Here is a 14,928-nt window from a genome sequence, read left to right as displayed (position 1 = left end):
AGGTCAGTTTATTAAATTGACTCCAGTGCTTAATTGGTGCATATTTGGTCGACCGTAGGAAAAGGATTGAAAGAGACATTCAAGCTTCAGTGAAATTAAATTCAGAACAGAAATAATAATTAAGCACTGAAAGAGCATTTCGTTCCAAGTTCAACGGTTTTTAACATTCGCTGTTGTAAAATCAACGACTGTGTGTTCGCTTGAAATATATGTATATATTGCGTGCAGAAGCGAGCTGTTATCATCTCTGATAGACGAGGTATCCAGTACTGAGGAGTGGCGGAAATAACCCGAGCTGGCAGAAACGTTAGCACGCCGGGCGAAATGCTTAGCAGTATTTCGTCTGCCGTTACGTTCTGAGCTCAAATTCCGCCGAGGTCGACTTTGCCTTTCATCCTTTCGGGGTCGATAAATGAAGTACCAGTTACGCACTAGGGTCGATGTAATCGACTTAATCCCTTTGTCTGTCCTTGTGTGATGAAGGTGAAATAGGTGATGTAGAGGTTTTGGCAGACGTCGGTACCGTGAAACAGAATGAAGGTAATAAATCGATATGCATTAAGAAGAATGAGGAAGATCCGGAAACTGAAGACTGAGATATCTTGTTCATGGTAAAAGAAGAACCTGAGAATGTCCCTTTATCTTGTGCCCCTAACTTAAGGAATGTTGATAGTAACAGATTGAAATTATAAGCAGAGAGAGTAGACAAAATACTAAAATATGTCAAAGCTGAAACCCTAGAACAAGTAACCAACCTCGTGAAAGTTGCTGGTAACGTGGTGGTCATGTTGCTAGGAATAAACAACAGGGTAACAGGGCAGGACCATAGTGGAAAAGAAGAATTATGTCCCAAATTAGCAATGCGAGAAAAGACCCGAGTAAGATTGAACGGATGAAAGACGAACAGTTGAAAAATGATGACGTTGTCAAAGAGCTGAAAGTGAAATTCAAAATAAGAAAGAAAGGTTACAATGTTGTAATAGAGGAACTGAAAGAAAGAATAACAGCTGAAGGGAAGAAGTAAAAAAAGGTACGATGATTGTTGTAATCAATTCCATCAAAATAGATTGCTTTTAAGAAACCAAAAGAAACTTTTCGAGCCGCTTGGGGGAAGGGAAAGAACCGAGGCAATTATTCTGGATGCCAATGAGAGCAAAAGGAAATTGGGAAGGAATCTAGGGCGTGAATAAAAAGCACAACATGGAAGAGGAATGACTCAAAATGATTGAAAAACAAGTTGAAGAGAAGAATCAACAGGAAAATGTAATAACCCAGAGTAAACTACAAAACAACTGTGCAGTTAAGTCGGGAGTAATTGAGTAGGGTGAGAAAAGTACTGAAATCGAAATTGAATAGTGTAAATACTATCTCCACTTTTAAGATAAGCATAACAAGGTATGGAGGTGGTATGATCAAATGGTTGAAAGATGACTTAAAAATCTTGGAGAGAAAGACCAGAAAATTGTTAACGATATATAAAGCATTCCATTCTCAAGATGTGGATCGGCTACACTTGAAAAACAGCAAAGGAGAACGAGGAGTTAATAAGTTTTGAGGATTCTGTGAGTATGGAGGTTGCCAATCTCAAAAAGTACGTCCTCGAAAGCCATGAAAAGTTAATTAAGTCAGTAAAAAAGGAAAGTATCCTTGATGAGGGGAAGGAGAAAAAAGAGGCACAGCACCATAGGTCTCTGATCATCGCGATCACCATGTGTACGAACCCACTCCCAAACTGTAGTTCTCTAATCATGCTCAGAGTAGTTCCATTTCTTCTAACCATTTTGCTTCAGTTACCCACTTTTTGACAAATTCACTGATAGAGAGAGCTTCTCTCTCTCCACCCACATTTTCTTTTCCAAATGGAACTTGAAAAAAGAGCTTGACCGTAATGGAAGAAGTCGGTTCTCAATCCTTTTAGCCTTGTCCACACTATAACCTTATAGCCATCAGAAAGAAGAAAACTGTATGCCTAGTCCAATTAAAGGAAGGCGGTGGGGAAGATCTTCACAGTGGACTCGGCCGATAAACAGCTCCAACTTACACGCGTCGGCAGCTATTCGACTTAACTCTACAAACCAGCGAAACTTGATCATAGCACAAATGTGTGCAGTACGTCGTTCTGCACGCATCTCGGACGTCCCACGAAACGGCACTTTCGTGCCTAAAAAGATTATCTCGAATTAATAGTATCCGTTGGTTGCACTGCTAAATCAAGGATTTCTGGAAGTTATACAAAATAGTCCCCACCCAAGAGTCCTCTCATACAGACTAACCAGTCTGTCTACGTCGAGGCTCAAAGTTTCCCCGAGGACTTCATCGCTGTTACCCACGATGTTCCTTTATATATGAAATACTGTAATAGTGGAACTTCCACCGACTGCCTTACCTGTCTAGTAGAGAGCAGTGAGCATCTGATGGCATTCTAGATGCCAGGCGTCCATTTTGGTCTTTTCTTGATCTAGGACTACAGCTCGGTCAAAGAGATGAGCCGCAGAAATGCGTGCCTTATAAACGAAGACCATACCTGATCACCGTCTAGGAATGTTTTGTATTGTCGTTTCTTTACGTGGTTTTTTGCTGTGCATGTTGAGCTTTTGTATTTTGGTAGTTCTTCGACGGTTGGTAGTTCTTCGATACCTCATCAGACCCTTCGGTCTTCTGCGTAGCACCATCGCCGCTATTTTCTTCTAAGGCAATGTCATGTCTGCGAACAAATCTGTATCTGTTTCGGTTGCGAATGTATTCTTTGAGTTTTTGTTGTGTTGTGTATATATTTTGATATGATACATCATATGAGTTTAATTGTTATTTAACATGAGCTTCAAATTTTGGCACAAGGCCAGCAATTTAGGAGAAGTGTCTTAGTCGATTATATCGACCCCAGTATTCAGCTGATACTTCTTTTATCGATCCCGAAAGGATAAAAAGCAAAGCTGACCTCGCAGGAATTTGAACTCAGAATGTAAAGACTGAAGAAATAATTGTTATTTAATATTAATTATTATTTAACATTAATTGTTATTTAGCATCAAACACAAACAGAATTAATCAATAAAGAAGATAGAAATGAACTTGGAATCATAGATTTGTAGTTCAGTCATAATTCTTAATTTAATCATAGACACCTAGTTCAGGCATAATTCTTAGTTTAGTCCCGAACTCAGAGCTCAGTCATAACTCTTAGTTTAGTCATAGACTCTGAGCTCAGTCATAATTCTTATTTAAAATATAAATTTTAGTTGTCATAATTCCTTGTTCAGGCCTTGTATTTTTTAAGGTTTACTTTGCGGAAGTTACCAATTTCCAGTTCGCCGTAGAAAAGCTGTAATTCAATGATGAGACAGTCTTTGGAGTACCTCGGTTTCTGGTGTCAGAATTTATCATTTAGTACAAGTATACTCCTCAATCATTTTTGGTGAAATCTCCCTAGCATCTTGAGGTGTCGACTGCATGTTATTCACGTCCCGGACGAAGGGCTGTCAGAACACGTCAAATGAAACAGTGTTGCCAGAATCAAATCAAGCCCTATTTGCTCAGATTGTGGCTTCCGTACAAACATTTTAGATTTGCGAGAGATTTTCAGTGTCTAGAAACACATTTCTTGAAAGGTTACTTCCAAGATATAAAAATATGCCCACAATCCGGTGCCATACTTTTATTTTGAAGTTCTTTATGGGACTAAATGAAGCACATGCAGTCGCAAATCGATTGCTTGATCCATCCATCCATCCATTCATCCATTCATCCATTCAGCCAGCCAGCCAGCCAGCCAGCAGGCCAGCCAGTCAACCAGCAACCCATCTATCTATGTGTGAGGCTATGTGCTTTTCTTCCTCCTACATTCGTAAACTTACCACTTTATTACAGAGGCGAGCGCTAGATTAAAATGCTTTCACCCGGCTTGCTACATTTCACTTACCCTAACTTGCTACATTCCACCCACCCTGACTGTCATAGTTCTTTAAAAATTCCTCTGAAGCATTAGACACATGATGGAATACCATCTGAAATTGGTTCAATTATCAAGACAAGTTTTAAAAGACTGTCATTGAATTCGCTTCTTGTCAATAAAGTCCATTAATTACATCACTTATACTCTAGGACTTCTTTTTACTGTAGTTAAGCCTCTCATGACAAAAAAGCTCTCATTTTCCCCCCTGTAATATAAAATTAATAAGTCATTGCAAGTTAGGGGTCAGTTGTCTCAGTATAAGCGTTTAATATGTAGTCTATTTTGTGACAAATGTAAAAATACAGTATGTAATCTCGTTTTATTATCCTAGATATACGGATCGATGTATATTATATTTCTTGATGATAAATGTAGAAATTGAGTATTTAATCTCACTTTATCATCCATTTTTATCCTGAATATACCGATTAATGTATATTCTTTTTGTTGATAAATATAGAAATAAAATATGTAATCTCGCTTTAATATTCTGAATTCCATTAACGTTGATCAAAAGACACGGAGGAGTTTTGAAATAGCTGTCTCTCGAAGTCGTATACTTCACGAAGAGAAAAAGAGTAATTTTAACTCATTTCAATTTTATACAACTGAAATTACGAAACTGAATTTCTATTTCTTTTGGGACTTTTTTTTCAAACAATTTCACTTTTTCACTTGCCCACGCACCCTACTTCCGCATTCTTTTCTTTCCGTTGAGGTAGAGAATTTCTGGGGACAGCTTTTCAAAAAATTCCGCCCCATACTCTAAGTGATATTGCGAGAATATGAGATTTGAGAAGCTATAAATAACGTTTATAGATAAATACACGAATGATGTTTTGTTCAATTGATTTAAATATAGAGTGATGCATTTAACATAAATCCTTGATAAGTACAGTAATTCATTAGGAAGTGGAAGAGTTACTTCACCTTTAGACCAAACGCATAGGAGTCAACGAGAAAGGTCTTATGTGATCAATTGATCTACTAGCAATAGCAGTGATATATATTGTTTGTACTGTCTTAAAAAGGAAGTAGACATTAGGTAATATATGTATCCTATGATTAGAAAAAGAAAATATGAGACGATCACTGCAGGAGTGCCTTTGGACACAGGTTTGTTCGATCAGGACTAACCTGGGGTTAGAGAACAACAACAACAACAACAACAGCTACATATGCAAACAAGCAAATATAATGGGAAAAGAAAATGTCTTCAGAACGAAAGACAATGTTTATCCAATGTTGGCTAGCGGGTTTTCGTTGGGGGCGGGCGATAAATTTACAATAAATAAATGAAGATGATAGTGATGATGATGATGATGATGATGATGATGATGATGATGATGATGATGATGAAGAAGAAGAAGAAGAAGAAGAAGAAGAAGAAGAAGAAGAAGAAGAAGAAGAAGAAGAAGAAGAACAACAACAACAACAACAACAACAACAACAGCAACTACAGTGACAATAACAACCATAATATCTGCAATAATAAGTGATGGTCTGTTGAACGGTGCACTTACCGAAGAACGCTGCCAAAGAAGAAGTAATTCCAATGAACAAAGCATGGCATAAACGAACATCCTTCCTGAGATGTAAGGCCAAATTAGTTTGATCCGCCATTTTGTTTCTTTTGATACACCTCCTCTTAATTACAGGGAACTATTTTGGCTGACGTAAAGTGTTGTACAGCTGGATGAACAAGAATGTTTTCTTGAGACAATTCTGGTTCTAGTACTCTTCAATAGATGTTTTTTGTTACTATTTAGCCCTTGGTTAGTTCACAGCGAGCGAACCTATGATGAACCGATGATCAAGGATGTAACAGTTGTACTCATCATCGTCCTTTATTCACAGTGTATCTTGGGACTACATAATAGATTGTGTACTATTCTTTGAAGACGGTAAGTAGGTAGGTAGGGGGAGGGAGAAAGAGAGAGATTTGGCTATTGTTTCTAGCAAGTCAAATGACCACTTAAAGGACCTCTTGTTCTTGGTTGTGCTGATCTTGATGTGTGTGTGTGTGTGTGTGTGTGTGTGTGTGTGTGTGTTATGCAATTGTTATCTCTGTTCTGCAGTAATTATTGGTGTTGCTGTAATTGTAGTCATCACTGTAGTTCTGGTCAAGGCTGCTGTTGATATTCTTTGTTGGTAACACCGTTACTGTACTTGTCTAACGTTTGAAGTATAATGTTGGTGCTTCTATAGTTGTGACAGGTGATGATAAGATTTCTGCTGCTATTACTGTTCATCATTGTGCGTGTGCGTGTGCTTGTGCGTGCATGTGTGTGTATGTATGTGAATGGAAGAGGATTGTTATTCTTATAAACTTTCTGACAATCTCTATGTGTTTGAGTGTTGCGCTTTTAACAGCTTTATCTCTGAAACGAAACTGAAAATATCTTTAACATAACGGAAGAAATTCGAGTGTTACGCATTTAAGAGCATTAACTATGGTACAAACTCAAATGCATAATCGAGATCTTTAGCATAAAGATTTGTTAAAGCATCCTTGTTTTCAGATTTTTAGTTAGCTTTTGTTTCATATGTTATAATTATTATAAAGTTTTCCGTTTATTTGTCCCAAGTTACTCTGGTGGTTGAAAAAAAATTAGGAATGTGTATTATATATGACGCATGGACGCTTGGGAAGATAGTTCTGTGTATCACCTGTGATACACTGGGCAGGCAAATGGTTAATGAAACGATGTTATAAAGCTTTACAAATTTATAGAACAAAATAGGAATTTTCACAGGATCCAAAAATTGATTTTAGTACTCTTGATGTATTGATGTGATATCAAGTTATTGTTGTTGTTTTGCAGTTGTTGTTATTGTTATTGTTGTTGCTGTTGTTTACCTTCATGTCTACACTGATTCAATAGACTATTGGTCGAAGATGTTTCAGACTCGACCAGTCCGTCCAAAGCGGCCTTTCTGTTCGCTTTAAGTGCAATTTGAGATTCGGCTGCTGTTTCTAGTAGGGTAAGTGGTTGCACGGAGGATCCCTCGCTGGTTGATGATATTTATGATATAATGTAGGTTTAGCTAATGTCATCGTTGGTACTATGTCAATGTTGCTGAGAAGGCGGGAGTTATTAAAGAAACATTAGTATAAAGAAAAGAAAGGAGAAATGTGGTATCAGAAGAGAAAGACAAAGAGAAGGAAGAAGGAAAAAGGAAAGAAGAAAGAAAGAACCCATGGGTTGTATAGTATATTTAATTCCAGATTTATGGACACGAATTAAAATTTTATACACCCATAAACGCATTCATATTTACCTGAAGGTGTTTGTGTGTTTTTGTGTTTGAGTATGTTTGTGAATGTTATGTTTTCTTGTCTATAAGCGTTTATATGCACGTGCTTAAGTACGTGAGTAAATAAGTGAGAGTATGAGAGTATGTTTGTGTGTGTGTATGTGTGTGTGTGTGCGTGTGTGCGCGCGTAATATCTGTGTGAGTCCTTGTGAGGGGAAAAGAGGGCGAGAGAGATAGACGAATAGATAAACTGTTGAATGCAATTAAGTTTGTCACATGGAAAAAATTGAAACGAAATTATCTGATAAAACTAAAACACGATGTCATATTCAATTTCTTTTTACCTTTTTCGTTTCTTTTCTCTCTGCCTTATTTATTTATTTATTATTAATAAGTGAAGATATCTGACTGAAACAAACCAAACGGTGAATATACATACATACATACATACATACATACATACATACACACATGCATACATACATAAAACATACATGCATCATTTATATATATATATATATATATATATATATATATATATATATATATATATATGTACATACATGTATAGCATCTCAGAATCCGTAAGTCAGAAAAACTATGCACTCGTGTATTTGTCAATAGAGTGGGATATTAATCGAAGTGTACAGTATTATATATCCATTACAACCGATCTTTCCAATCGGTTTCGCTCTAGGGACTCAACGGAGTGTTAGGTAACAGCCTGATTAACTAACCCTGCGCTCTTCAGAGATGGCAGTTATGTAACGAAATATGGCGACTACTCTCAATTGTTGGAGGTGAAAAGACACACCCAGTTTGTGGTTACTGTGAGAAAGACGACGAAACAACTGAGATGGGGGTTGTGCGGGTGCCCAAAGGCCCGATAAGCATCTGTGTGTTCGTTTGTATTTTTTGTTTATGTTTTGGTTAAATTCTTTGGAACATTTATGTAGGTATGGAGTGTTTTTAGGGGTACAATATGTGTGTGGATTTATATTGAGAGGTGGGGTGGAAAGTGTCTATTGGGTTCATGTCCACCGTGTTAGGGCGTGCGTGTATATGTGTGCATGTGTGTGTGTGAGGGAGGGAGAGAGAGAGAGAGAGAGAGATAGAGAGATAGATAGAGAGAGAGAGAGAGAGAGAGAGAGAGAGAGAGAGAGAGAGAGAGAGAGAGAGAGAGAGAGAAAGAGTGCGTTTGTGTATGTTCTGGTCAAACTTTTACCGGATTCCCAGATATTGGTGGTGGGAGTGCTGTTATAGTCACAGGTATGATAGGATGTACTTCCTTTCATGTGGGCAAGGATTAAAAATTTCACTTCTGCTGTTCAGATAGATGCCTAGGCGCTGAGATTTCTTTAATATAGCTCTTCTCTCAACCAGGCATAGACTGCATTTCCTGATGCTATTGAAGTAAGCTTTACATTTCTCTAATATCTTCCACTTTATGTTGTATTCCGTGGCGATCCCTCAGAAGTAAATTATTAATGTCAGAACAAGAACTGTGGGTAGTAGATTCGATAAGCCACTATGCAAAAAAGCTGAAATATTTAGTTATGTTCCTTACCTTGCCTGTGCTGTGTGGGGACCGTCGTGTTAAAGAGTAGACCCAATGTTTCCTTTGCATGTCGTAACAGGTGACTAAAAGAAGTTGTAGGATGTGCACTCTGACCTCGTAAAACCCTCACCAGCAATGACTTTCCAAACCGACTCAATTAGGTTGGGTTGGAGAAGGGGTTGTCGCCTGAGTGGTGCAAAGGTGTCATCCGCTAGGTGTAAGGAATGCTAATAAATAGTGGATGCCCCCAAATCTGATCTGGAGAAATCTGACCTTACTTCCTGATTCCAAGTCAGGCGCAGTCAATTTTTTCTTTCATATTTCCAGCCTCGATAAAATAAAGTACCAGTCAAGTACTAGGGTGGGGACGATTTATCCTATCCTTTTTCCTCAAAACCACTGATTTTTCTAGAATTCATAATTTCTATATTTTTGTTATTTTTTTATTACCACTGCTGTTATTGTTATTGTCATTGATTTCTTTGTTGTTTTTATTCTTCTTGTTCTACTCGTTCTTGTTTGCTTTTTCCTTCTATTCCAATGAAATGTTACTTAAAAAGCAATAGAAAACTATTTCTGTATAGACATGTCTTTATGTCTACATTTACACTTGACTTTGCTTGTACAAGTTTGAGAAAGGGATAGGTAGGTATGTAGTGTAATATAAACTCTTTAAAGGTAATACTGAAATAAATACTACAATACTAGACTGAATACGATATAAATGGAGCTAATTACGTAGTCGGTTGATAAATCGTAGCAGGGGGTAAAAATCAACAGAAAATAATTTAGTAAATAATGTGGTATTTAGGTTCTTGAAAGGTCGTACGAAAATATAATTATGAGAAAATTAGATCGAAATGAATAAAAATGAAGTAACCGTTGGCGATTGAAGAACTGGGGCGTCAGTCGACCTGTTGAATATGAAACTAATGCCATAGATTAACTAGTGAGAAAAGGCATAGATTAAAATAAAACTTGTTATAAAGTCAGGCAAATAAATTTTCAATCATAATATCACTTTCAGAAACTAATATTAAATGTCACTAAGGTGGCGAGCTGGAAGAAACGTTAGCACGCCGGGCGAAATGCTTAGCGGTATTTCGTCTGTCTTTACGTTCTGAGTTCAAATTCCGCCGAGGTCGACTTTGCCTTTCATTCTTTCGAGGTCGATAAATTAAGTACCAGTTACGCACTGGGGTCGATGTAATCTTTGTCTGTCCTTGTTTGTCCCCTCTATGCTTAGTCTCTTGTGGGCAGTAAAGAAATAAGAAACGTTAGCACGCCGGGCGAAACGCTTAGCGGTATTTCGTCTGTCTTTACGTTCTGAGTTCAAATTCCGCCGAGGTCGACTTTGCCTTTCATCCTTTCGGGGTCGATAAATTAAGTACCAGTTACGCACTGGGGTCGATGTAATCTTTGTCTGTCCTTGTTTGTCCCCTCTATGCTTAGTCTCTTGTGGGCAGTAAAGAAATAAGAAACGTTAGCACGCAAGGCGAAATGCTTAGCGGTATTTCGTCTGTCTTTACGTTCTGAGTTCAAATTCCGCCGAGGTCGACTTTGCCTTTCATCCTTTCGGGGTTGATAAATTAAGTACCAGTTGCGTACTGGGGTCGATCTAGTCAACTGCCCCCCTCACCCAAAAATTTCGGGCCTTGTGCCTAGAGTAGAAAAGAATATTAAATGTCACTGTTTCTCCATTCTTATAAACTTTCTGACAATCTCTATGTGTTTGAGTGTTGCGCTTTTAACAGCTTTATCTATGAAACGAAACTGAAAATATCTTTAACATAACGGAAGAAATTCGAGTGCTACGCATTTAAGAGCATTAACTATGGTACAAACTCAAATGCATAATCGAGATCTTTAGCATAAAGATTTGTTAAAGCATCCTTGTTTTCAGATTTTTAGTTAGCTTTTGTTTCATATGTTATAATTATTATAAAGTTTTCCGTTTATTTGTCCCAAGTTACTCTGGTGGTTGAAAAAAAATTAGGAATGTGTATTATATATGACGCATGGACGCTTGGGAAGATAGTTCTGTGTATCACCTGTGATACACTGGGCAGGCAAATGGTTAATGAAACGATGTTATAAAGCTTTACAAATTTATAGAACAAAATAGGAATTTTCACAGGATCCAAAAATTGATTTTAGTACTCTTGATGTATTGATGTGATGTCGAGTTGTTGTTGTGGTTTTGCAGTTGCGTACTGGGGTCGATCTAGTTAACTGCCCCCCTCAACCAAAAATTTCGGGCCTTGTGCCTAGAGTAGAAAAGAATATTAAATGTCACTGTTTCTCCATTCCATTTTTTAATGAAATCTAGTACATTAACACTTATTTCAGTGCTTAACGTCATAGTTAATAGCCGGGCAATTTTTGTTTATTCCATGTCAGATCATGCCTCCCCGACAGATACGCCCCTTGATCAGGACAGATTTGTGCAATTTTTCGTAAAAAAATTCGTTGAGGGTTTTCTTCCTTTTAAAATAATTTACATGTCAGTTCGACCGTTTCACATGCCTTTATTCATTAAACCTTATAAAAGCTTCAGAAGTTCTTACAACTTTGGTCGTCAAGTTCTTATAACTTTGTTTCCGTTTGTTTAATAAAAATTCCTCCTCGTAATGATTTTGTTTTCATTTTGTGATAGACAGCTATCATGCAGAAAATGCCAGCTTCTAAATACTATTTTCTGATTAAGTAAAATTGATTAAACTTTAAACTTCAGTAACAGCTTTCTGCAATTTTTCTGAAACAAATAAATAACAAAATCGGAATTAACGTGGAAAATTATTTCAATATACCAAATTTTGACGTAATTTTGAAATTTCAAAATATGTGACAGAAACAAGACAAAAGTAGAGAGACAGACAGTTATAGGACGTGGCACACACACACACGCGCGCACAAGCACACACACGCGCGCACAAGCACACACACGCACGCACACACACACACACAAACACACACACACACACACACACACACACACACACACACACACACACACACACACACACAAACGAACGCACAAGCACGAGTTTAAAATGGTGCATAGTAGACATATGCATGTATGCATGTAGATATACATGTAGGTATGTATGTATACATATGTGTATCCATGTCTGTGTGTGTATGTCTGTGTGTGAGTGTTTCCTTGCGATGGGCTGCAGAAAAGCACCCTGTGAACAATTGTTGTCAACATGCCCCTTCTCTCCTTAAAGCTACGTATTCCTCACACCCACTTTTCTTTCCCTTCCTCTGTGTTTTAAAAGTTACTTATGTGTATGTGCATGTGTGTGTGTTTGTGTGTGTGTATGCATGTACCTATGTATTTACGAAAGAATGTATTCATCGTCACGTGGATATCCCTGAATGAATGCTGTATTAACGTATCACCCCATTGCCACTCCATATTTGTCGCTTATACAACTCTGTTCTTGATATCAGTCACACTCACTATGCCACTACATTTCCTTCACACCAACACTCTTGCACCTTTCTTATTTCATCAAATAATATCTCAATTCCCCGTAGGTGGGGGGGGACCCTTATAGATTTTTATTGAAATCCAATTAGCTTACAATCTAACTGGATGTCAGTTTAATATGTATGCAAAGTTTCATCAAGATTGGTTCATTGGTATTAGCAGCAAGATGGTAAAAGATAGACAGAAATTTCCATTTATGTATGATATATATATATATATATATATATATATATATATATATATATATATATATATATATATATATATATATATATATATAAAATAATAATAATTATGAAAGGCACAAAAGCCTTGTGAAATACAACTACCTAGGGTAACTGCCTCACTAGTGTAAAGGCCTATATCAATAAACTCCCGATGACTCAGACTTGACCTGGATGCACATGTAGAGATAAATCTAAATGTCCTCTGGGGCAGTCATACGATATATCCTCCGTTGTTTATGAAGCACAGGTATAAGTAAACTATAATAATGCCGGACAGAGGCAAAGCATTATACTGGATTTGTGAAAGGAAAATTTTAAAATCCAGATACAACAACCATCTTTCAACCTTTAGACACTCCGAGAAGAGAAATGCAACGACCCTCTTGGCATTAATCTGGAAACTTAAGGATGAATACATAAGCTACAACAAGAAATGTAAGATCCTTTCTGAGACCAAGCTCTATATTAAAGGGTCGAAATTATGTTCGATATGCTCGCTTGAAAAACTGCATCTTTTAAAAAATTGAAGTACCTCCAGTGACTCTGTAAAAATCAGGAATGATATATTTTTATGTCCACATTTTAAAAAAATACATCTTAACGGAAATGAAGGAGAAACAATCTGACACATCATGAACCATTGCAGTGTCGGTTTATGTAATTTTGATATTTGTAAGGTACTGGTGTTATATTTACAGTAAAGTTTATTATCTTCTCTTTGATTCTCTTTGTTGTGTGCTCGTTCAAACGTCGATTGCATCGAACGTAGTCACCAAACCGTCTTGTTTTTTCCAGCTTGATAAACGGCGATATAAATTAATATTTTGGCCAGGAAACCATTGCTAGCTGCTTTTTATAAAACTTTTTATAAGGCTTTTTGTGACGTTTAGTATAATAATATCTCTACTCTCTTAACTGATCTAGTACTATACTGCTTATTGAAACTCTTACCACATAGTATATATATATATATATATATATATATATATATATATATATATATATATATATGGTGGATTTTCTCGTCGTGAACGACAAATGTGGGTTCAATAAAATAGAGCGGTAATCATGCTATTGCCGGACGACCTGTACGACTGATTTGTTTATAGTGATCAAGTGTACGGGCCACACATTAGCTCACTGCCTCCATGAAATCGACGATGTCTGAACAGGTGCATCGTGCACCACGCGTCAGGTCTCGAAGTGATCGCAGAGCAACGTGAGAGGCAGTGTTTTGCTCAAGATCACAACGACGTACCACCCTATCTAGTAATTGAAACCACGATCAAACGATCGTGAGTGCAACACTCTAACCACTTGGCCATGCACCGTCACGCACATGCGCGCGCGTGTATGTGTGAGTGTGTGTGCGTGCGTGTGTATGTGTGTCTGTTTGTGTGTGTGTAAAGTGCATGGCCTTTTGGGTATTGTGCTTAAGATCGACATAACGTGGTTTCGATTCTCGCACCAAACGGTGCATTGTGTTCCTCAACAAAACTCTTTCTTTCCCGTTGCTGCAGTCCACTCAGCTAGAAATAAGTTACCCTGTCACGGACTGGTGTCTCGCTTTGTAGGGAAAATCGCTACCTCGGTCACTGATTGCAGTGTACTCTTTCTGTCGTGTTTGTTTCTTAATAATATAAGTCTTGCTGAAGAAGGCCATCGTCACTCTTTATTCTACTTTATCATATGTGTGTGTGTGTGTGTGTGTGTGTGTGTGTGTGTGTGTGTGTGTGTGTGTGTGTGTGTGTGTGTGTGTGTGTGCGTGCGTGCTTGTGTGTGTAAGTATATATTTAATCTCGGTTTGCATAGTATGTGAACGTGATTTGGATGATAGGTGCATTATGATGAACATGTACTGGATGAACGTTGTTCACTTTGAGGGAATACTGAATGACAATTGTGCTAGATGAAGTGCAAATTACAGTATTTAGTCCAATATATGGGCAGGTGGGGAGTGAATGTATGTGAGTGAAGCATGTTGGTTGGTTTGGCATGTAGGTGTGTTTTGATGTTTTTTTCTTATCGTTGTAGTGTTGTCCATTAGAGTTGGATGGTGGGTGCGGTTTGAGATTTGAAGGCAGTGTGAGTTTTGTGTGCTTGTCGTATTGGAATGGAAAGAGTTAGCCGGGTTGAAGTTATGGTTCTTTTTGGGGTAGGAATCTGTTAGAAGACTTGTAACTTTTCTCTGATGCATAATTAGTAAGAGATTCCTCTGTGATGTAGGTTAACAAATATTTTTCTACAACTAAGGTGATAGAGTTGGCACCCGTAACAAATGACTATATAACTGCAGATCTAACTACTGTTCCTTAAACAACAAATGCCTCGAGAAGGAGCTGGTGCATGGAACCGATATTTCCCATGTTGATGGTACATTAAAGGCCTGTATTGGATAAGCAACGAATACCGTTAGGGAAAGAGTTTCACAACACAT

General features: G+C 37.6%; 2 protein-coding genes across 2 annotated transcripts in view; both read right to left on the bottom strand.

The window, feature by feature from the left end:
• Nucleotides 1-7,205, bottom strand: part of LOC106872137 (uncharacterized) — a 28,527-nt gene extending 21,322 nt beyond the window's left edge. The window contains exon 1 of the mRNA XM_014919009.3: nucleotides 5,476-7,205. Within this exon, the coding sequence (XP_014774495.1) occupies nucleotides 5,476-5,575 (100 nt within the window). The 5' untranslated portion in view covers nucleotides 5,576-7,205. The remainder of the gene's footprint in view (nucleotides 1-5,475) is intronic.
• A 4,075-nt stretch (nucleotides 7,206-11,280) lies between these two features.
• Nucleotides 11,281-14,928, bottom strand: part of LOC106872138 (spermatogenesis-associated serine-rich protein 1-like) — a 39,956-nt gene continuing 36,308 nt past the window's right edge. Inside the window, exon 6 of the transcript XR_008263465.2 lies at nucleotides 11,281-11,523. The gene's annotated coding sequence lies outside the window, so the exon portion shown is untranslated. The remainder of the gene's footprint in view (nucleotides 11,524-14,928) is intronic.

This window comes from Octopus bimaculoides, chromosome 2 (assembly GCF_046866305.1).
Source record: "Octopus bimaculoides isolate indiv1 chromosome 2, ASM4686630v1, whole genome shotgun sequence".
Classification (NCBI taxonomy): domain Eukaryota; kingdom Metazoa; phylum Mollusca; class Cephalopoda; order Octopoda; family Octopodidae; genus Octopus; species Octopus bimaculoides.
Note: the sequence above shows the minus strand (reverse complement) of the source record. Positions and strands in the feature narration are given on the sequence as shown.